The 23,214-nt window shown below is 38.4% G+C and overlaps 1 protein-coding gene across 15 annotated transcripts in view; it reads left to right on the forward strand.

Annotated features, from left to right (window-relative positions):
• Window positions 1–23,214, forward strand: part of Gria4 (glutamate ionotropic receptor AMPA type subunit 4) — a 350,737-nt gene that overhangs the window by 236,618 nt on the left and 90,905 nt on the right. For all 15 annotated transcript variants that reach the window (XR_015737772.1, XM_087905884.1, XM_087905886.1 and 12 more), the window contains one exon: window positions 1,489–1,673. Coding sequence is in view for 14 of the 15 variants with exons in the window: in XM_087905884.1 (XP_087762010.1) it covers window positions 1,489–1,673 (185 nt within the window). In the remaining variant the exon portion in view is untranslated. The remainder of the gene's footprint in view (window positions 1–1,488; window positions 1,674–23,214) is intronic.

Genomic DNA, 23,214 nt, shown 5'->3' on the forward strand with positions numbered 1-23,214 from the left:
CAGCGGCAGCAACTACAGCATGAGCTCACACTGCTGTTAAATAATCTTAAAGAGACTAGATAGAATGTTTTATTTATGCCAAGCAATAAAGTAAAAACCCGAGTGGCTAACAGTCTCTTATTCTAACCAATCTTTGTTAAGTGATTTATTTTATCAGTTCTCAGACACTTTTTTCTCTTTATCTCTCAAGTTATAACTCAAAATTGAGGACTGGGGAAACAGGCATAAAGACACTGTTGCAGATGGTAGTCTCCTTCCACTTGTAGGATTATTTGGGTGAAGAACAGGACAGAGAACACACCCTTTCTCCTGCAGCAATCCAGCACCTAACCAGTACTCCATCTCCAACAACCTTACATTTTTTCAACCTTCTGGACCCAATTTGAATGGCTTCTTCTCTGTGTTGCTCTTTCTTTGTCTCATCTAGAAAGATTCCCCAAGCTGTCCTGGAGCCCAGAACTGCCTTCAGGACGGTTGCCGTTGCATTTTACATTTAAATATTTACTCGTTTACTTGTTTTATGTGTATGTGTGTCTGTATGCCTGTAAATGACTCAAAATAATTTGGAGGACTCCATTATATCATTCCACCATGTGACCTGGGAACTAAACTCAGTTCACTAGGCTTTGGTGACAAGTATCATTACTTCTTGAGTCACATCACCAGACTTTCGAGAAGTCATTGTTTGCTTTTGGGGTTTTGTGGCAAGGTGTTGTGTAGCCCAAGGTGGCTTTAAACTCATCCCTTATGTAGAGGAAACTGAGCTTGAGCTCCTACTTCTATCCTCAACTGTTACTATTATAATTATGTGACACATGTGCATTTTCTATTACACTTTAAGACTTTGGTCATATTTATGTTCATCTCCGCTAAGAGCTTATGAATCTGGGTTCTCAGTCCCTTACCTGTTGACAATTCACCTCATATACAGCCCACACTCTTCTTCTGCCAGGACAGGGAAAGCTTAATAATAATTCCAACTGTCAGAATTATCAAATGAGACTGACAAAAATACAACCCAAATACCATAGTACTGTTTTCTTATTCATCTTTTCTTTCATAGTTAAACAATAACTCTGATACTATCCTGTTCAATAGAGAAAATTAAAACCATTGTTCAAAACAAATTATGTTTAGAGTGTAAAATAACAAATGGGTTCATTAAATTGTTAATGACTACAGGGAGTGGTACAATGGGGTTCTGTTTTATTGCATCAAAAATATATCCAGAGCAATGGAATATTCTCTGATAAAGGGATTTTGAGTTTTTTTCATGAGGCATACTATGGTATTTTCATCTAATCAATAGCTTAAGATAGTTTGATGTCCTGAGTAAAGAAAACAAAAAAAATGATTCTTAAATAGTCATATTTTCAAGATTCTAAATAATCTATGTGTGTGTTTTCAAATGTGAAAAATATTGATGTGGATCCAGTCTCTACATAAGTTAAAAGCATAATTTTATGAACTGTTTTTTCTCCCCAATAGGATATTCAATCCTTCAAGCTATTATGGAAAAAGCAGGACAGAATGGATGGCATGTCAGTGCGATATGTGTGGAAAATTTTAACGATGTCAGCTACAGGCAACTGCTAGAAGAGCTTGACAGAAGACAAGAGAAGAAGTTTGTGATAGATTGTGAGATAGAGAGGCTTCAGAACATTTTAGAACAAGTAAGTCTTGGGCTTCATCTTATTACTCAGGTATACATTGGATAAAAATGTTGACCCATTCCAGATCTGTCTCCATACGGCTTCCAGTTCACAGTATGAAAAACTGGAATTTCCCATGATTTGTCTTTAGGACTAAATGACAGTTTTTTACTGCCACCGGCCATTTAAATCTTATGGGCAATAAGATTAAGAGTATGGCTTTTCTGCCTTGTAAAACTATAAACAGTAGAAGAACACTTACTTAGTCGCTGGGAGTTCTTGGCCTTTGTTAATATGAATTTTGAAGATTAGTGTCATCAAATGTTAAAGAATCTTAAAGGGCCTTTATATGGCTTTGAGAGTTAGTTGCATAAAAATTATCAAATAAGTTTAAAAATAAAAGATGATTAGGTAGAACATTCTATGTTATGTTTCTACCAGATGTTTTAAATAAATGCTATCTGCCAATCATACATGATTTTTCAACTTTCCTTCAGAAGGGAGAATCTTTGAATAAAGATTCCAATAAATAGCTGTCGATTAGATTTGAAGAGGGCAGAAAAAGGTAAAAACTGAGGTATGTCATTGTATTAATTGATAGGAAAACACTATGCAGATATTGGTAGCATTTGCTTTCCTTGACCTGAACACAGTAATACTTTGAGGCTGTCTTCCACCAAAATCGCAGTGCCTGTGTGCCATCTAGTGGTTTTGTGGAGGTTTGCTCATATTTATTCAAAATATATTTGGAATAGTATAATTCATAGTTGATTAATTCATTGTGTATACTTTAACTGCAAAATTATGTGATTGGGTTTCGAATAGAAAATTTATCGGTTTGGAATTCATTTACAGCACTCAGCCATTTTAGTTTTTAATGATAAAACTTAAAGCAAAATGTATTTGCAATTTATTCTTAACATTCACAAACTCTAGGTTTTGCATCTCTGCTTTTCACATATTAGCATGTCTATATTAGCATTTCATATATTAGCATTTCTTAATTGAGTGTTTCTTGTTTGAGTATCACTAGTTTTCATAGATTAGTATTTATTTCCATGTGTAGATTAGCATTTGGAAAAGCTTATCACAAAAGACATTTTGAATATTTAAGCAATGAAACAACTCAGTAGTATAAGAGTGCTGTACGAGGAGGAGCCTGCTTGTTTGTTCCCAGCCACTCAGCCCCAAAATAATCACACTGAGACTATATTAATTAAATTGCTGTTTGGCCCATTAGCTTTAGCTTCTTATTGGCTAACTCTTACATCTTAATTTAACCCATCTTCATTAACCTGTGTACCACCTCATGGCTGTGGTTTACCAGATAAAGTTTCAGCATCTGTCTCTGGTGGGGCTACATGGCTTCTCTCTCCCAAGCCTACGTAATTTTTTTAAACACACTGTGTCTCGTTTAGTGGTTTTTTATGTCTGAATCTGTCCTATTGTGTATCTAAAATCCTTTTCTGTCTAGAAGTGCTGTTTAAAATGCTAAGCAGCTTGGACTCAGAGGCCCTGAGTGCTGGCTCTCTTGGGCTTTAAATATGGTGAAGGTAGTTCACAGCAGGCTTTAGGACCACTGGGTGGGAGCCATTCTCACCACCTCAACTCTGGGTAGCACTGTGCCGCATATAAACCCTTTTTATCTGACTGAAAGCTAAATCTGCCATGCAGCACACTTCACTGTCTGGAAATATCTCTGTGCATCAGGAATCCATCATGCTCTCCTGCCTGTGCAGGCCTAGTAGACCTAATTCTGTTGCCTGCCCAGGTGGGAGTGCTGAGCTGTGGGCATGGACTCAGCTACTTTCTTCCTGACCCCAAGTGAGCATACAAGCACCCAGGCCCACAAACCCCATTCAAGTGCTATGTAGCCAAACCTGCTAAAAGAATCAGAGTTCCTACTGGCAACACGGCCCAGGAAGCTGCTTTTTCAAAATCTCATAACTTTTTTTCCCTGCTACTGCTAAATTAGGAAAACCTCTCTTAAAGGAACTACAGCATTAAGCTGTGCTTAACTCTATTTTTTTTCTTTTTGTGCATAGAATTCCTTCCAAAACTCTCAGGGTTTAAGTGAATTTTAGTTGGCCATGTTGGTGACAATTTGTTGTGGACCTTCCTTACAACATAAGAGTGATTGGCAATATGTCTACCTCTTCTTATCCCTTTGTAAAAGAAAATAATAACACTTCACAGGAGAAAGAATCTATCCTATTTTAGTGAACTATTAAACTACGTTTATAAATCACTTACATTTACTCCACATTAGCAACCCAGGTAAATGAAATTCATAATGAGCATTTGTGGAATTCCAAGGAAGTCTCCCTGACTTTCACAAGCAGAGCAGTGACTCCACTGCAATCCACTCTCCCGTTCGCACCCACTGCCCCTGTGGGGAGAATTTGAGTATTTGACTCAGGATGAATTCAGCAGAACAGCCAATTCTAACAACTGCAGGGACTGCCGGGTGCCTGTCATAGGCTGAGTGAGTCTGGGGAGACCTTCCACTTAGCACCTGCAATTTAACGATCAGGCTGGACAGATAAGTCAGTGCTCAAAACTGTTGATGTTTTAGAGCCTTAGCTGGTTTCTAAGAAGAAATTGGCATTGCTGGGCACTGTGGATAAACTCGGAGCCTTAAATGACCCTGAAGAGACTGGTCTTCTCTTCCTCTTCCTTCTCCTTCTCTTCCTCCTTCTCTTTTTTCTCCTCCTCCTGTTCTTCCTCCTTCTCTTTTTTTCTGTTAACATTTCAAAGAAATTAGAAACTTGATCATCTACCATTCTTATTCTTTTTTACTAAAGTGTAGCTGATTTCTTTACTATCAGGGCTACATATGTGGGAATAAATAACAAACTTGTGACATGGCAGACATCTTATAAAGTCTATTCATAAAGGCCCACTGTCCTGTGAGGAGATGTCTTCTTGCTTGTGTAATAATGATTGCTTCCTGCTGCAAGAAACACTATGTTTAATGGGAAACAAGATGATTTTCTATTATCTGCTTTTCATAGTTCTAAAAAGAATCACTTGTAAGATGTCTTGTTTTAATTCTGTATCTTGCTTGATGCTGCGGATTGAACCCAGGCTGTTCCTGAGTGAGTTTGGCAGGCTCTCACATCACTGAGCTGCTTCTCCAGCGCTTCATTTCACTCTCAATTTTATACTAACAGGAGAGAGCCAAATGCTACTAAGAATGCACGCAGTGCCTCATGTTTCAACAATAATCCCTGTTCATTAATTAAATAACTAAACTATTCAGAGACTAAACTAAAGCATTCTTTAAAAAGTAATCAGTGAAAATTGACTAGAGAAAGGGAAAGGAGAGATGGGGCATGCTTGATAATTGATACAAAAATCATTCCCACACAGGAGAAATAAACTCTAGCTTTCTGTCACACAGAAGGATAACTAGAGTTGATGATATATACTGTATATTTTGAAATAGACAGGACACAAAAGAGCCTATCCTGTTTGGGGAGTCTCTTGAACTCGTCCCTGTACTGGGTCTTATTAGATGATCTATGGCTTTTGAGAAAAATATTGACAGTCCAAGTGATATGGCTTCATATGTATCTTATAGATGATAGGTAGTTGATAGATACATGACAGATAGATAGATAGATAGATAGATAGATAGATAGATAGATAGATGATAGATGTACATGTTTGTGTGTTCATGTATATGTGTACATACACATGTAGATATAAATAACTTAAGTTAAATGTGAAATAATATAATTCCTTAAGACTTTTTCAAATCTCCTTACTATAATTCATGCCTCCTCCCTCCCTCTCCTTCTGTATTGACCCCTTTCATTCATCACCAATTAAAGCTCCCTCTCCATTTTTCCTAATTTTTATCATTTCTGTCTTTACATCACTTGTATTCTTCCAGTCTCCTTTCCTAGTCCCTGTGCCCTATCTCATTGAGAGGATTTGATAATGATGTGGAAACCCTAAACAGCCTGAGTTGATAAGCACACAATGTAAATGTACTTCAATACCACTACTCAATTATGTATGCTATGACATCAATAAAAGTTGTTTTAATAAAAATTATAAAGTAGAAAAGAAAGACAAATACTAAATAGGCTTGATTAAAATAATGTCTTTGAAAGGTTGCCCTCTCTCAAGAGAGTCACACAATGGAAATGAACGGAACATGTTCTGAAACTTCTAGAAAAACCAGCAGACCTTGTGATGGCTTGCTGTCTATAATTGCTTCTTTCACATTATCATTTGTATCAGTTTGCAAAACCCTAGTGAAAATAGATTGCATGTTATCATTTCAAAATATATTTATGGGTGATAGGATGCAAGGAACATTTTCTATTCTGCACTCATGGCCCAAACTTTTAATGCCATGAACTAATTCGTGTGTATAAATGTATTTGCTATTTAAAATGGTAGTTAGATATAGATTCTGAACATTTCTAAACATGAACTTCAGAATGGTAAAGGAAGCTTAAGCTTGAGAATATCTGTGTGTTGACACAAATCTCTGAGATTCAGTCTGCCTCAGCAGCTGAGCTGAGCCAGTCACTCAGATCCTTCCAGGAGGGTTCAGCACCAAACTGTGCACAGCTAAGCTGCTCTGCCATTGCTTTGGCTCTGATCCATATATGCCATCTGACAGGGTTGAACTTCCAGAGACATTTGAAACTTGTTCTAATTCTTCACAACAGCCTGATTCTAGACTTTTAAGTGGAAGGCAAAATAAGGGCTTTAAATTTGCTGTAATTTTGTCTTTTGGACAAGAACAAATCTGTGAAAAGCAATTAGTTTAAGCTATTGTCAACTCCTGTTCTAAATGAAGTAACAGAAAAATTATGTATTTACATAACTCTGACTATGCCTCTTAAGGCACAAGGAATATAATAAAACATTAAACTGAGCTTATTGCCACTTACTCGAACCAGATCCAATCAAATAAATTGAATTATTTTGCCTTTCTGAATTCAAAGAATACATTGATAGACACAAGTAAAACAAAAATAAATAACAGAGGTAAGAAAAAAATCCTAAAACCAACAAAAATTGGACAGGTTCTCAGAATAAGGAACACGTGCTGTTCTTACACAGGACCTAGGTCCACTTCCCAGCACACTCAATAAAGCTAGACTTGATAAATTGTCTTCATATCAATCTAGGTGTTTATCTTAGGAGCCTTTCATATTATTTTCATACAATTTGTTGTTTTATAACCCCAAACACTATACCAGTGCACCACTGAACTGTCCAACTGCCACCATGTCCTTCTTTAACCCAGTGGTCAAAAAAGAACAAACAAAAATCATGGAATTTGATCTTAACTATATTTAGACATTAAAATCTATCTCTGGTGGGGCTCAGCTGTTAAAAGTGCTGGCTGCTCTTGCAGAGGACCAGAATTCAGTTCCCAGCATCCTCATGGTGGCTCACAATTGTTCCAGGTCCATGGGATCTTTTAGCACACTTTCTTTTGGGCCACTGACCAGTTCTCAAATCATGACATGGAGATTTAGAATTAGTTATGAATGCTTGGACTTATCTTATGTTCATTTCTTGATAGCTCTTATAACTTAACCTGTTTAACCTGTTTCTCTTCATCTACATTTTTCCTCAGGACTTTTTACCTTTCTTTCCCTCTGTATGCCCTTTTCCATCTAGTTGGCTAGTGCCTGCATGGCTGGCTAGCCCTGGGCATCTCCCTTTCTCCCTTGTTCTCTCCTCTCTCTTCTCTTTCTTTTCTCCTATTTATTCTGTCTGGCTACCAGCCCTGCCAATTCCTGCCTAACTATTGGCTCTTCAGCTACAATTAGACCAATCAGGTACGTTACACAGGAAAGGTAAAACAAATGCAACATATCTTTACAAAATTAAACAGATGCAGCATAAATGAATATAACATGTCTTTGCCTAGTTAAAATAATATTCCACAACAAAATATGATAACCTCTTCTCATCTCAGAAAAGATTCAGACACAGACAATTGTAAACAAGAGCTAAAAAGAGTAAATTGTTTATTTTTTAGTTGAAAAAAAGTTTCATCAAAATCATAGTGCAGTCTCAGCAATTGTCTGACATTCTCCTCCATGGAATGTCAGAGACGGTGGATAGAACTGTACTCTGACCGTTCCTGAGACCCTTTACCATGGAATGTCCAGAGATGGTGATTAGAACTGTATTCTGACCGTTCCTGAGACCCTTTACCATGGAATGTCAGAGACGGTGGATAGAACTATATTCTGACCGTTCCTGAGACCCTTTACCATGGAATGTCAGAGACGGTGGATAGAACTGTACTCTGACCGTTCCTGAGACCCTTTACTATGGAATGTCAGAGACGGTGGTTAGAACTGTACTCTGACCGTTCCTGAGACCCTTTACCATGGAATGTCCAGAGATGGTGGTTAGAACTATACTCTGACCGTTCCTGAGACCCTTTATCAGGTTGCTCGACTCTGGCACTTGGGATCAGACAAGACAGACTGTACCATTTTAAAGCGTAGATGTGTTTTCATTCTTTCAAAGATGGTTGAAAATGTTTCAAGGATATTTTTGTTGTATTTTTCTTTCTTTCTTTCTTTGTTTATTAGAAAATGCATACTTTACTGCTTAACTTTTCTCTTCCTCTTTTTACATAAAGTAAACTGCATCGAGATGATCTCAAAACAACCCTGCTTTTTCTAAATAAAAGTAATTATCAAAATTTTTCAGGTCATGTGTTTGATAGTAAAGCACTATGTAAATTTGCACATTGAGTGCAGACCAAACCAAGTACAGAGTAGAACCTCGTAGCCTTTCCTCTATATTTATTAATTCTACAAACATCTGTTTGGTGCAGCAGAATTGTCTGTATTCTGTCGATCATATTTTAAATAAACGCTGACTGGCCAGGCAGGAGGTGTAGGCGGGAAAACCAGAGAGGAAGTGGAAATGATGCGAGGAGAGCAGGAGAATTCTGGGGAGGAGGAAGTTGATTCTTCCCACTCCTGCCCAGACCACCGAAGCAGCAGGATGTGATCTGCCCACTGAAAAAAATACTGAGCCACATGGCTAAAATAGATCAGAAAAATGAGTTAATCAAGATGTGAGAGTTAGCCAGTAAGAAGCCTGACCTAATGGGCCAATCAGCATTATAACTTATAGAGATCTCTTGTGTGATTTTACTTTGGGACTAAACAACTGGGGGAACAGGGCAGGACAAAAACCCTAACAAGCAGGCCCAGCCTTCACATATTACATCTGTTGAATGAACTCTCTCTTTCTCTCTCTCTCCATCAGTCTCTCTCTCTTATGTATTGGTGTGTGTGTATGTGTGTGTGTGTGTGTGTGTGTGTGTGTGTATGTGTGTGTGTTTGCAGGACCTGAAGTGCCAAGTAATATAGATATATTTTCTATTAAGATTGGTAATTTTATCTATTTAACTAAATATCTTTTATATTTAGTGTTTTGTGGGGGGAAGGTGGGTGGGTGTGCCAGCTTGTGCAACATGATGCACAGTCAGAGGACAGCTTTGAGTGTGTTTTGTTTTTCTATCATGTGGGTCCTGGGCATTAGACTCTGGTTGTCACACTTGGCAGTAAGCACCTTTGGCTGATGAGCCCCCTCTAGCTAACCTACTTCTGGGTTTGTTTGGGGTTTTTGTTTGTTTGTTTTATATGTATGAATACAGGTATACACCAACTCCTGCATTCACTTGTGGAAGACAGAGATCAGCACCAATTGTTTTCCTTGGTCAAACTCCACCTCACTGACCAACAAGCTGTGGAAACGTCCCTGTAACTGTGGACCCTGACACCCAGCACCGGTGTGACAGGTCCATACCCTTGCACCTGGTTTGTATATGGGTGTTCAGGACATAACTCATGCCTTCCTTGTGCTTGCTGAGCAAGCACATTGCCAACTGAATTGTCTCCTCAGCCTTCTAGTTAACTAACTTTTAAATCAAAACCATTTGCTAAAATCCACAAAAAAAGGTGTTTTTTTTAAAAAAAAGAATTTTATAGAAACATGATTTATAGGATTGATCTTATGTTAACTTCTGGATTACATGACAAATGTCAATTCTTATGAATATATGATGATATAAATCATCATGGAATTGAAACTAAATTCTCTTATTCACAAAATGTGTGGTTTTAAGAATCCAGGTTTTTATCAGAAAAGTACAAAAATATAAATACTGGCCTTAGATTGTAAAGTAAGTACTTAATGAAAGGATAAAGAAAAACGACTTCAGTTGGTCCACAGCTATCACAGACAGCCTCTTAGTCAGATCACTCCGGTGTAGTTGGCCAAGGATGCAGCTGTAAATACTGGCAAGGCAAAGGGCAAAGTTCTCATGGTATCCTAGTGAAGTTGCATATCCATCAAAACAGAGTACATCACTAATTAGTACATCCCCAGTCACTATATAGGGACAGAGACATCAAAAATAACTGTTGGAGGTGGACTCTGAAATGGGCCTTACCTGAAGATTGGAAAGAAGACATCTTCAGATGTGCTTTGCAACTCATTTTTTTCTTGGCAATATTAGGAACTCCGGGATAAGGTTAGGCTCAACTCATTTTGTTTTACTTGTAGAGTTCTTACTAGACTCCTAAGAATAGTTCTTTTTAAATAGTAGAGGAAAACCTGCTTGACAATTTAAATGAAGAAAATCTGTTAGACTCATAGGTTTAAGTCAGAACCAGCACCCCTGATCCTTCACTGGTGGGTTAAAGAAAAATGGTGTCAAATATTAAATAGGAAGGAAGATAAATTTCTGATTTACTTCAGCACAGTTTTGTTCTGTTAGTCAAATGATGAAAGCTCAAGTTAACACAGAGCACATTATATTTGTTGCTTTTTCCTTTTGCTGTGACAAAACGTCTGGCAAAAGCAGCATAAGGAAGGCTTTGCTTTGATTCACAGGATAGAGTGATCCAATCCATCATGGCTGGTAAGACAGGGACAGGAACATGAAGCAAGTGGCCATACTGTGGCCACAGTCAGGAAGTAGAGAGAGGTGAACACAGCTGCTCACCTTCTGCTCAACTCTGCAACTAGCTCAAGATTATCCGATAATACAATTTATATTCTACTTTTTATTTATTTTTTTCTCAGCTAATTATCACTACATATTTCTAAAGTCTAGCTTAAATTACATTTGTACCTACTTAATAGTCCTTTCTTTAAAAAAGCGGAACTCACAGTAGGAAGTATATTCTTTTTGTGCTGAAAAGTTATCTGACACACATTTAGATACTACCTACCAGTTTCTAGGCTTTGTATCTGAGTTAAAACAAATTCAATCCCATTCAGACAGGAACTCAAAAGAAAACTGAGTAACACAAACAATATATTCAATAAGAAGCATGTGTAAAGGATGAAATTGAACTGTTAAGTGGTAGGTAGAAGGTCCCAGTAAGAAACCTGGGCAAAGGGCATTCAGGGATAACCATAAATGTAGAAACAGGACAACAGGACAGACCTCCATGTCTGTAGAAAGAAAATGCGGCTGAGCATCAAGGAAAGCAACTTGAGGCAAGGGTAAAGGAGAATTGAGAACAGTTATAATAAACAATCGAGTAACTATTCCAAGTCAAGTAGTAAATATATAATATTTTACAACTTTCATTAAATATCCACCTTGTCAATCATGATGATATTTAATTTTACTTGAAGACTGATATCTTCTACTCTTTGTTTTTTCTTAAAATTTTGAGATGCCAAACTGATCTAGCTAGACTCCCCCCCAGGAGTGTGTATGTGTGTGTTTGTGTGTGTGTGTGTGTGTGTGTGTGTGTGTGTGTGTATGGTGTGTGTGCGCACTCACACATTCCTGCAGAGTTTAGAGGTCCTGGATTCCCTGAAGACAGAGGTATAGGCCAGCTGTAAACTACCTCATGAGGGCACTAGGAACTGTACTTGGATCTACTTCAAGAGCAATACTTGACCTTAACTACTGAATGATCTCTCCAGCTAACTCTGCTTTTGACTAAAAGGAAAATTCTTTTGACAATTTTAACAATAATCTAAGTTAATTCATGGAAAATGCATATCATAGCTTTTTAGAATGTGTTTGAGGATTTTGTCCAGAATATAGAACTAGAATTACAGTTACGAGCTATTATGTGGGTTCCTGGAAGTAAGCCTGGGTCCTCTGCAACAGCAATAAATATTTTTAATCTCTGCAGCATCTCTCCAGGTCCCCCATAGTTGTTTTGAATTTTAACTTCTCTTCCTCCCTCTTTCTCTCTCTCTCTCTCTCTCTCTCTCTCTCTCTCTCTCTCTCTCTCTCTCTTTCTCTCTCTCTCCCTCCCTCCCTCTCTCTCTCTCTTCTCTCTCTCCCTCCCTCCCTCTCTCTCTCTTTCTCTCTTTCTCTCTCTCCCTCTCTCCCTCTCTCTGTGTGAGTGTGTGTTTCTGTCTCTCTGTCTCTTTCTTTGTTGGTCTTTTATATGCATATGTATTCCCTGATATAACCTGTTGGGTTTACATAATCCTACTTGCATGTGTGTTTTCAGGGATGACCACTTAGCATTGCATACCCAGTGGTGTGGTCTTCCCCGAGGAAAACCATTCCTCCTTCTCTCAGGCTTCCTCAATTGCCTTTAGTTCTTTGTATAGAACTGAGTCCTCGTGGGGTTTTCCCCTATGAAATTTGACATGTCCGTTGGTATCCTTCTTGTTCAGTTCATATTTGGGTAGTCGTGTTTGTGAGACTTTACGGGTGCAACTTCTGATGTTATTGGGAGACATAATCTCACACAAAACTCCTTAATCATCTAATTCTTATGTCCTTTCCACCTCTTCTTGCACAATGCTACCTGATTCTTAGGTATATGAATGTTTTGTAGATGTGCCCACTGAGACTGGGCTCCAAAACCTGCCTCTTGATTGGCTGTGGTGTCTATTTGTTGCAAAGAGAAGTCTCCTTTATGAAGGATGAAGATTATATTTATCTGTGATTATAAGAACAAATATTTATATATTCTTGTTAGAGATTATGCTGTTTTAGTAAGTTAGTATTAATAGGTTCTCCTCCCATAACCATGATTTCACTACCACTGATGATTTAGCTAGGTCTCTAGTACCAGACATGGTACCCTTCATGTAAGGTTAGTCTTAAGTCCAATTAGAGAGCTGTTGTTCCATCAAGGTTGTGTGCCATTACTACACCCATAGAGCAAACTTACTAAGCTGATCCATGAAGTTGTTCAGAGGCATTATTGCTGGGTAGGCTGTTTCTCTCCTTTGAAACCTTGCATATAACCTTCTGGTAAATAAAAGCTGACCCTCAGGTCAGTTTTTATTTGCTATGACTACCTATCTGCTCACATGTTTCCTTTCTATAAATTCACATTGTAAATACTTATATTCTCTTTTTACTTAACTACTTGAAGTATTAGCATTAAAAAGCCTCCAATTAATTCAAATGAAAAATATCCTACTGAACAAAGAGAATAACTCTGATGTCATGCATGTTACATTTTTAATTAACCCCACTTCTTTCTATTGGATATGATTATACACATGCAAATTTATAAATGCATGCATGATCAAAAAGTTATTAACATAAGTAACTAAATGTGGAGAAGGTGATCGGCCCCAAACAATGAATAACTCATTTCATATAAATGATAAATCATTTATGTGGATTACTGGAGAAACTGCAATTGACTGTGGAGGGAAAGGAGAATGTGTGGCCAGTGTACTAAAATGACATAAAGTTTGGGATGCTTGTGCAGCTCAGGAAATGAGTGAGTAGAGAGCGAGGATATGGGAAGAATGACCTTAGATAATTTTAACAGGACTGTATACTCCAGTTTTGAGAATTACAGTATATACATCATTATCATATTAGAGTCTGAAAAAATGCTGTAAGAAAGAAATCTCTTAAATCACATTTAACTTGATGTCTCATTCAAAACTGTCACCTTTTCTGAAGTTATTTCCCTACATTTTATTTGCCTATTATTCATCCAAGAAAATATGGAAAATCTATAACTTGAAAATATAAAGAAAAAGAGAATGTTCAAATTATAGGCTCAAATACAATAAAAAATAAATGCAGTTAAAACAGGATGTGATATGTATGCCAAATGTCCCTTACTGACTTGTGTGTTCCAACACTGGGGCCCAGGCTGAAGGTGCTGTTTTGAGAGATGGTAGACTAAACTAGAGGTACTGGATATCTTAGTGAAGGGCCTTGAAAACGTATAGCCTGGCCTAGCTAGAGGTCAGAGAAACCCAAGAACTAGGTTTAGCAGATAAGTAATCATGCAAGGAAATGGCAAATGTCTGAGTAGAGATTCAATTTCAGTGATTCAGCAACTGACAGGCAGTAAACTCAGGTCTGAACAAGCGGCTCGCCCAGATAGAGACCTTATCTCCCCTTAGAGGAAATGAATAAGATTCTATGAAGAACTTCCAGTGAGGAAAAATTAACTCATACACAGCTTGACCCTTTCTTCCCTATCTTTCCTATGTTCCCTTCCTTCCCTCTCTTCGTTATCTTCCCTTTCTGAGAAGAATTATTCCAAGTTAGGAATTTCTATAACCTTGACATCATCTCCAAGAAGAAAAGAAAATTCAAAACACATACACAACACAGAAATCTATATGTTCTGTTAAAAGGGAGGCCCAGGACTCATATGCTCCACTTCCCCCTAAAGATCTTCTCATGCAGCACAGTCTCATTTTTCTTTGTCTGGGTAATTTATTTTCTTGTCATTTGTGTAGTCTGTGCCATGACTTAAAATTCTGGTTTGTCCTAAAGAGGTTGTAGTTTCAACTGCCTGTATTTGTGTGTTAATGAAACTAAAGTAAATCAAAGCTTGTGTTTTTTAAGTAAAATATTTTGAAGCATCTTGAGAATCAACATCCAAGGATATTTAGGGAAATATTAGCAAGTTCTCACGGTATTTTCTAGTGTGCAGCAGCAATACAAGCTCAGTACACAGCCAGTGAGGGCATTTACCATTTTTCTATGCCACTGACTTTTCTGAAAAAGGGTGACATCTGAGGGAGGACTTCCCAGCTAATTTATAAGATCACAGTAAAGGACAAACCAGAACCATACAAACTTAAGTAGGCAATCATGTGCCTTTAGCTAGGGACATTACCTGACACAGAACTCAGAGCAGCATACTGATAGTATGAGGTAATGTACAGACCCTTCATAGAATCATTTCTGGGTGCTTTATTAGCTATCACTACTTAAAGACTTACATAAAGTTTGACTGTGAGGACAAATCTTCACTCACTTAATAAATTAAAATGAATATACTAATGCTTTAAAAATTATACTAACTTTAACTTTTTAATATACTATTTTTATTCTTTTTATACTAATTTATAAAAATTTGCACTTTTACCCATCCTCCCACTACCCTCCCAGTCCCCCAATCCCTCTCCTCCTCCCTCTCCAGTCCTAAGAGCCATCAGGGTTTCCTGCCCTGTGGGAAATTCAAGTTCCTCCCCCCTCACTCCAGGTCTAGGAAGCTGAGCATCCAAACAGACTAGGATCCCAAAAAGCCAGTACATGCAGAGGAAACAAGTCCCAGTGCCATTATCAATGGCTTCTCAGACAGTCCCCGTGTGAGCCACATTCAGAGAATTCGGTTTGATCGCATGCTCGTTAAGTCCCAGTCCAGTTGGCCTTGGTGAGCTCTCATTCGATCATTCCCCTTATATCAGTGGGTGAACGCACCCCTCGGGGTCCTGACTTCCTTGTTCATGTTCTCCCTCCTTCTGCTCCTCATTTGGACCTTGGGGGCTCAGTCCAGTGCTCCAATGTGGGTCTCTGTCTCAGTCTCCATCCATCGTCGGATGAAGGTTCCCTCTGATCCTGACTTCCTTGCTCACATTCTCCCTCCTTCTGCTTCTTCTTTGGACCTAGGGAGTTAAGTTCAGCGTTCCAATGTGGGTCTCTGTCTCTATCTTCATCCATCGCCAGATGAAGGTTCTATGGTGATATGCAAAATATTCGTCAGTATGGATATGGGCCAAGGCCAGATCAGGCACTCTCTCCTCTGCTGTCCAGGGAACAACCTGGGGATCTCTCCTTGGACCTGGGAATCCCTCTAGAATGAAGTCTCCTGCAAACCTTGAAATGGCTCCCTTAGTTGAGATATATACTTCCCTGCTCCCATATCCATCCTTCCTCCCTCCCCAACATCTCATTCCACCAAGCTTTCCTCAATCCTCCCCTACTCCCTTCTCTCTAACCATCTCCTCTTCCTTCCACCACCCCCCAACCCACCCCCACCCCCCACCCCCGTGCACCCAAGGTTGCCTGGAACTCTTGTCTACTTCTAATATCCAGGAGGATAACTATATGATTTTCTTCAGGTTCACCTTCTTATTTAGCTTCTCTAGGATCACGAATTATAGGCTCAAAGACTTTTAATTATGGCTAGAATCGACTTATGAGTGAGTACATACCATATTCCTCTTTTTGGGTCTGGCTTACCTCACTCAGTAAAGCGTTTTCTATTTCCATCCATTTGCATACAAAGTTCAGGATGTCATTGTTTTTTACTGCTGAGTAAAACTCTAATGTTCCACACCTTCTTTATCCGTTCTTCTGTTGAGGGGCACCTAGGTTGTTTCCAGGTTCTGGCTGTTACAAACAGTGCTGCTATGAACATAGTTGAACAAATGCTTTTGTGGTATGATAGGACACCTCTTGGGTATATTCCCAAGAGTGTAATTGCTGGGTCCTGAGGAAGGTTGGCTCCCAGTTTCTTGAGAAACCACCGCACTGATTTCCACAGTGGCTGCACAAGTGTGCATTCCCACCAATAATAGATGAGTGTTCCCCTCACTCCACATCCTCTCCAGCATAGTCTATCATTGCTGTTTTTGAGTTTAGCTATTCTGACAGGTGTAAAATGGTATCCCAAAGTTGTTTTGATTTGCATTTCCCTGATCGCTTAGGAGGTTGAGCATGACCTTAAGTGTCTTTTGGCCATTCGAGTTCTTCTGTTGAGAATTCTCTGTTCAGATCAGTACCCCATTTTTTAATTGGGTTAATTAAAGTTTTAGTGTCTAGTTTCTTGAGTTCTTTATGTATTTTGGAGATCAGACCTTTGTCTGATGAAGAGTTGGTGAAAATCTTCTCCCAGTAAGAAGGTAGCCTTTTTGTCTTACTGACAGTGTCCTTTGCTTTACAGAAGCTTCTCAGATTCAGGAGGTACCATTTATTCATGGTTTCTCTTATGTCTGTGCTACTGGGATTATACCTAGGAAGTGGTCTCCTGTGCCTATATCTTGTAGACTACTTCCCACTTTCTCTTCTATCAGGTTCAAAGTGGTCAGATTAATGTTGAGGTCTTTAATCCATTTGGACTTGAGTTTTGTGCATGGTGATAGATATGGCTCTACTATCACTCATCTACAGGTTGACATCCAGTTATGCCAGCACCATTTGTTAAAGATGCTATCCTTCTTCCATTGTATACCTTTAGCTCCCTTGACGAATATCAGGTATTCATAGGCTTGTGGGCTAATATCCGGGTCTTCTATTCAATTCCATAGGTCGACTTCTCTGTTCTTATGCCAATACCAAGCTGTTTTCAATACTGTAGCTCTGTAATAGAGTTTGAAGTCAGGGATGGTTATACCTCCAGAGGTTCCTTTATTATATAAGATTGTTTTTGCTATCCTGTGATTTTTGTTTTTCCATATAAAGTTGATTAGTGTTCTCTCAAGGTCTGTGAAGAATTTTGATGGGATTTTGATGGGGATTGCATTGAATCTATAGATTGCTTTTGGTAGAATTGCCATTTTAACTATGTTGATCCTCCCAGTTCAAGAGCAAGGGAGATCCTTCCATTTTCTGGTATCCTCCTCAATTTCTTTCTTCAAAGACTTAAAGTTCTTGTCAAATAGGTCTTTCACTTCCTTGGTTAGAGTAACCCCAAGATATTTTATGCTATTTGTGGCTATCGTGAAAGGTGAAGTTTCTCTGATTTCCCTCCCTGATTCTTTATCCTTTGTGTATAGGAAGGCAACTGATTTTTTAGAGTTGATCTTGTATCCTGCCACATTACTAAAGGTGTTTATCAGCTGTAGGAGTTCTTTGGTAGAGTTTTTGGGGTCGCTTATGTACACTATCATATCATCTGCAAATAACGAGAGTTTAACTTCATCGTTTCCAATTCGAATCCCCTTGATCCCCTTATGTTGTCTAATTGCTATTGCTAGAACATCAAGCACACTATATTGAAGAGGTATGAGGAGAGTGGACAGCCTTGTCGTGTTCCTGATTTTAGTGGAATGGCTTTGAGTTTCTCTCCATTCAGTTTGATGTTAGCTGTTGGCTTGCTGTAAATAGCTTTTATTATATTTAGGTATGATCTTTGTATCCCCAATCTCTTCAACACCTTTATCATAAATGGGTGTTGAATTTTGTCAAATGCTTTTTCAGTGTCTAATGAAATGATCATATGGCTTTTTTTCTTTCAGTTTATTTATACAATAGATTACATTGATGGATTTGCATATATTGAACCAGCCCTGCATCTCTGGGATGAAGCCTACTTGATCACAATGGATGATTTTTCTAATGTGTTCTTGGATTCGGTTTGCCAGTATTTTGTTGAGAATTTTTGCATCGATGTTCATGAGTGAGATTGGCCTGTAATTCTCTTTCTTGGTTGTGTCTTTGTGTGGTTTTGGTATCAGAGTAACTGTAGCTTCATAAAAAGAATTTGGCAATGACTCTTCTGTTTCTATATTGTGAAATACATTAAGGAGTATAGGTATTAACTCTTCTTGGAAGTTCTGGTAGAATTCTCCATTGAAACCATCTGGTCCAGGGCTTTTTTTGGTAGGGAGGTTTTTGATAACAGCTTCTAATTCTTCGCGACTAACAGATCTATCTAGATTGTTCACCTGGTCTTGATTTAACTTTGGTATATGGTATCTATATAACCAACTTATCTAAAAACAAGTCCATTTCTAGTACATTTTCCAACTTGGTGACATATGAGCTTTCGTAGTAAGATCTAATGATTCTCTGAATTTCCTCTGTGTCTGTGGTTATGTCCCCCTTTTCATTTCTGATCTTATTAATTTGAGTGTTCTCTCTTTGCTGTTTGATTAGTTTGGCTAGGGGTTTGTCGATCTTGTTGATTTTCTCCAAGAACCAACTTTTTGTTTCCTTGATTTTTTGGATTGTTTTCTGTGTTTCTGTTTTGTTGATTTCAGCCCACAGTTTGATTATTTCCAGTCTTCTACTCCTCCTGGGTGAGTCTGCTTCATTTTTTTCCAGAGCTTTCAGGTGTGCTGTTAAGTCTCCAATGTCTGCTTTCTCCATTTTCTTTAATTGGACATTTAGTGCTATGAACTTTCCTCTTAGCACTGCTTTCATGGTGTTCCATAGGTTTGAGTATGTTGTGTCTTTATTTTCATTAAATTCAAGGAAGAGTTTAATTTCTTTCTTTATTTCTTCCTTAACCCAGGGGTGATTCAGTAATTGACTGTTCAGCTTCCATGAGTTTGTAGGCTTTCTGGGGTTAGAATTGTTGTTGAATTCTAACTTTATTCCATAGTGATCTGACAAGACACAGGTGGTTACTAATATTTGTTTTGTATCTGTGGAAGTTTGCTTTGTTACCGAGTATGTGGTCAATTTTTGAAAAGGTTCCATGAGCTGCAGAGAAGAAGGTATATTCTTTTCCATTTGGGTGGAATGTTCTATAGATATCTGTTAAGTCCATTTGATTCATTACCTCTATTAATTCTCTTATTTCTCTGTTTGGTTTCTGTCTGATTGACCTGTTCATTGGTGAGAGAGGTGTGTTGAAGTCTCCTACTATTAGTGTGTGTGGTTTGATGTGTGATTTGAGTTCTAAAAGTTTTTCTTTTACATAAGTGGGTGCTTTTATATTAGGGGCATAGATATTCAGGATTAAGACTTCCTCCTGATGAATTGTTCCTGTTATGAGTATAAAATGTCCATCTCCATCTCTTCTGATTGATTTTAGTTTGAAATCAATTTTGTTGGAAATTAGAATGGCCACACCCGCTTGTTTCTTAGGTCCGTTTGCTTGGAAAACCTTTTCCCAACCCTTTACTCTGAGTAGATGTCTGTCTTTGTGGTTGAGGTGTGTTTTTTGTAAACAGCAGAATGTTGGATCCTGTTTTCGTATCCAATCTCGTAGTCTGTGCCTTTTTATAGGTGAGTTGAGTCCATTAATATTGAGTGATATTAATGACTAGTGGTTGTTGACTCCGGTTATTTTTTTATTTTTTATTTTTTTTGTAGTAGAGTTTGTGTGTTTGCCTTCTTTGAGTTGTGCTTGTGAAGGGTCGCTAGATGTCTGAGTTATTGTAGGCATTGTTGGCAATGTGAGATTCTTTGGGTTGCGATTTTCCTTCTAGTACTTTCTGTAAGGCTGAATTTGTGGCTACGTGTTGTTTAAATTTGTTTTTATCCTGGAATATTTTGTTTTCTCCATTGATAGTGAACGATAGCTTGGCTGGGTATAGTAGTCTGGGCTTGCATCCATGGTCTCTTAGTTTCTGCAGTACCTCTATCCAGGACCTTCTGGCTTTCATGGTTTCCATAGAGAAGTCTAGTGTAAGTCTGATAGGTTTACCTTTATAAGTTACTTGACCTTTTTCCGTTGCAGCTCTTAATATCCTTTCTTTAATCTGTATGTTTTGTGTTTTGATTATTATATGGCGAGGGGATTTTTTTTTTTTTGATCAAGTCTATTCGGTGTTCTGTATGCTTCTTGAACCTTCATAGGAATATTGTGCTTTAGGTTGGGAAAGTTTTCTTCTATAATTTTGTTGTATATATTTTCTGGACCTTTGATCTGCAATTCTTCTCCTTCTTCAATCCCTATTATTCTTAGATTTGGTTTTTTTATTGTGTCCCAGATTTCTTGAATGTTTTGTGATGCGAATTTGTTGGATTTGCTGTTTTCTTTGATCAGAGTGTTTATTTTCTCTATGGTGTCTTCAGAATCTGAGATTTATTCTTCTGTCTCTTATATTCTATTGGTTATGCTTGATTCTGTAGTCTCTGTTCATTTACCTAGATTTTCCATATCCAGGTGGCCCTCGGTTTGTGTCTTCTTCATTGCTTCCATTTCAGTTTTCAATTCTTGAACTGTTTCCATTACCTGTTTGATTGTTTTTTCTTGGTTTCCCAGGGTATCATTCACGGATTTACTCATTTCTTCATTCTTTTTATTATACTTCTCATCCATTTCTATACTCATTTCTTCAAGCTTTTTGTTATACTTCTTATCCAATTCTTTAAGGGAGTTATTCATATCCTGTTTAAGGGACTCTATTGCTTTCATAATGGCACTTTTTTTCCACTTCTTCTGGTTAGAGTGTTCAATTCCTTCTGTTGTAGGGTCGCTGGGATCTGGTGTTTTCATGTTGTTTTTCAGATTGTTAGAGGAATTCTTGCCTTGGCGTCTGCCCATCTCTTCCTTCAAATGCTCTCTATTGGACCTTCTGATACTGGGTCAGGTTCCCTTGTTGTGCAGGGACCTCACTGACAGAAGGCCTACCTTTCCGCAGGCAGGCTATTGAAACACAAGAACTCCTTCGTGCCAGGTTGTGCTTACAGTCCAGTCCCAGCATGCAAGTTAGCTGAGCTGGGGAATTTTATGGCCCCAGGGGGAAGAAAGAATAAAGGGAGGGGTACCTATATGAAATCTGGGATGGGGTAGGAGGTGAGAGAGTTTAGCAGGGTGGAGCCACCCCTGCAGAGTGACCAGGGAGTCAAGGGGGTCGGGGAATTTCTGAGCTCCTCCTTGCCAGGCTTCTGCCACAGGTCAGGAGCAAACTCACCCCTTCAATGGATGTCTGCTAGAGGATCAGTGCCCCTTGCTGGCCAGGAAATTCACTGAGCTGACACAGGGCCTACCTTTCCTCAGGCAGGCTATTTAAACACCTAATATTTTTATTCTTTTAGTATTTCACTCATGCATACAATGAATTTTGATCATATGCTGCCACCATCCTCCCTGACTGCACACAGATCCATGTAGTAGGCTTTTTTTTGGCTACCAAACAGTTCACAAATCATGACAAAAAGTCTTGTTATTAATTATGAATGTTAAGCCTTATCTTTGCTCTTATTTATAGATAATGTTTCCCATTACCTATGTTTACCTTGGGGCTTTTTCCCTTTCTTTCATTCTGTACATCTTACTTTGTTGTTCCTCCATGTCTCCCTGTCTGATGGCTTCTTGGCGTCTAGCCACAGGCTTCTCCTTCTTTCTCCCTCATTTTCTCTTTTCTTTTGTTCTCCTCTCAAGTCTAGATTACTGTTTTTACTTATTCTCTCTACCTGTCAACCCCACCCATTCTTTCTCTACCTAGCTACTGGCCATTTAGCTTTTTATTTGACCAGGCAAGATAAAACTGCGGCAATATTTACAGAATTTAACAAATGCAGCATAAACAAAAGCAACACACCTTTACACAACTAAACAAATGAAGCAGAAACAAATGTATACATCTTTGCCTGTAAAAGTAATATTCCACAACAGATCCATCTCTGTAACATGAGGGCCTGCTTGTTGGGGTTTCTGTCCTGCCCAGTTCCCACAGCCAGTTAGCCCCAAAGAAAATCACACAAAGAATCTACATTAGATATAAACAGATTGGCTCATTAGCTCAGGCTTTGTATTATCTCTTATAACTTATATTAGCCCACTATTCTAGTATATGTTAGCCACATGACTTGGTACCTTTTTCAGCGAGGCAGGTCACATCTTGCTTCTTCTGTGATCTGGGCAGGACTGGGGAAAGAGCTTCCTTCTTTCCAGTATACTCCTTTTCTCATTGCCCCTCCTCTACTTCCTATCTGGCTACTGGCCAATCAGCATTTATTTAAAATATAATTGACAGAATATAGAACCGCCCCACACCATTTCCCCCCCCTTTTTTTTAAGAAAACAAGATCACCCATAGTCCATTTTTGGGGAATGTGGGCATATTTTCCAGGCTACTTCCAGATGGCTGGGGGCACTGATAATCTTATGGGGAACTAAAGAAAATTTAGAATTATGATCAAGTCCTGACTGGAGTATCCTGTGAGTCTTGATCATCTCAGGCAGCAGTCTTGAATCTATTCTGGATGTAGAACTCAGACATCCAGGCCATCTGTTCCTACTGGAGATTTCTCAAGTTGTCTTAATCAAACATGATTTTTTCTTAACTCAGTATATTTTGAAGATCAGACCTTTGTCTGATGAGGGGTTGGTGAAGATCTTCTCCCAATCAGTAGGTTGCCTTTTTGTCTAAATGACAGTGTCCTTTGCTTTACAGAAGCTTCTCAGTTTCAGGAAGTCCCATTTATTCATTGTTGCTCTTATTGTCTTAACTCAGAATGAATCCACAGTCTCTCATTTCCCAAGGAAAATCAAAATCTCGTCTTCAAAATAACATACCTTTTGACTTCAATTTTGAAGTCAAGGTATTTTCAAAATTCCTATCTTGGATTAATTCAGCAGCATTTATAAACAAATATCTTAGCAGCTGTTGCTCCTTCCTCAGCATTCAAACAAATTAAAGAGAGCATAATAACATACAGTATCAAGATTCTCTGTGGTCT

Source organism: Myodes glareolus, chromosome 4, assembly GCF_982192425.1.
Source record: "Myodes glareolus chromosome 4, mMyoGla1.1, whole genome shotgun sequence".
Classification (NCBI taxonomy): domain Eukaryota; kingdom Metazoa; phylum Chordata; class Mammalia; order Rodentia; family Cricetidae; genus Myodes; species Myodes glareolus.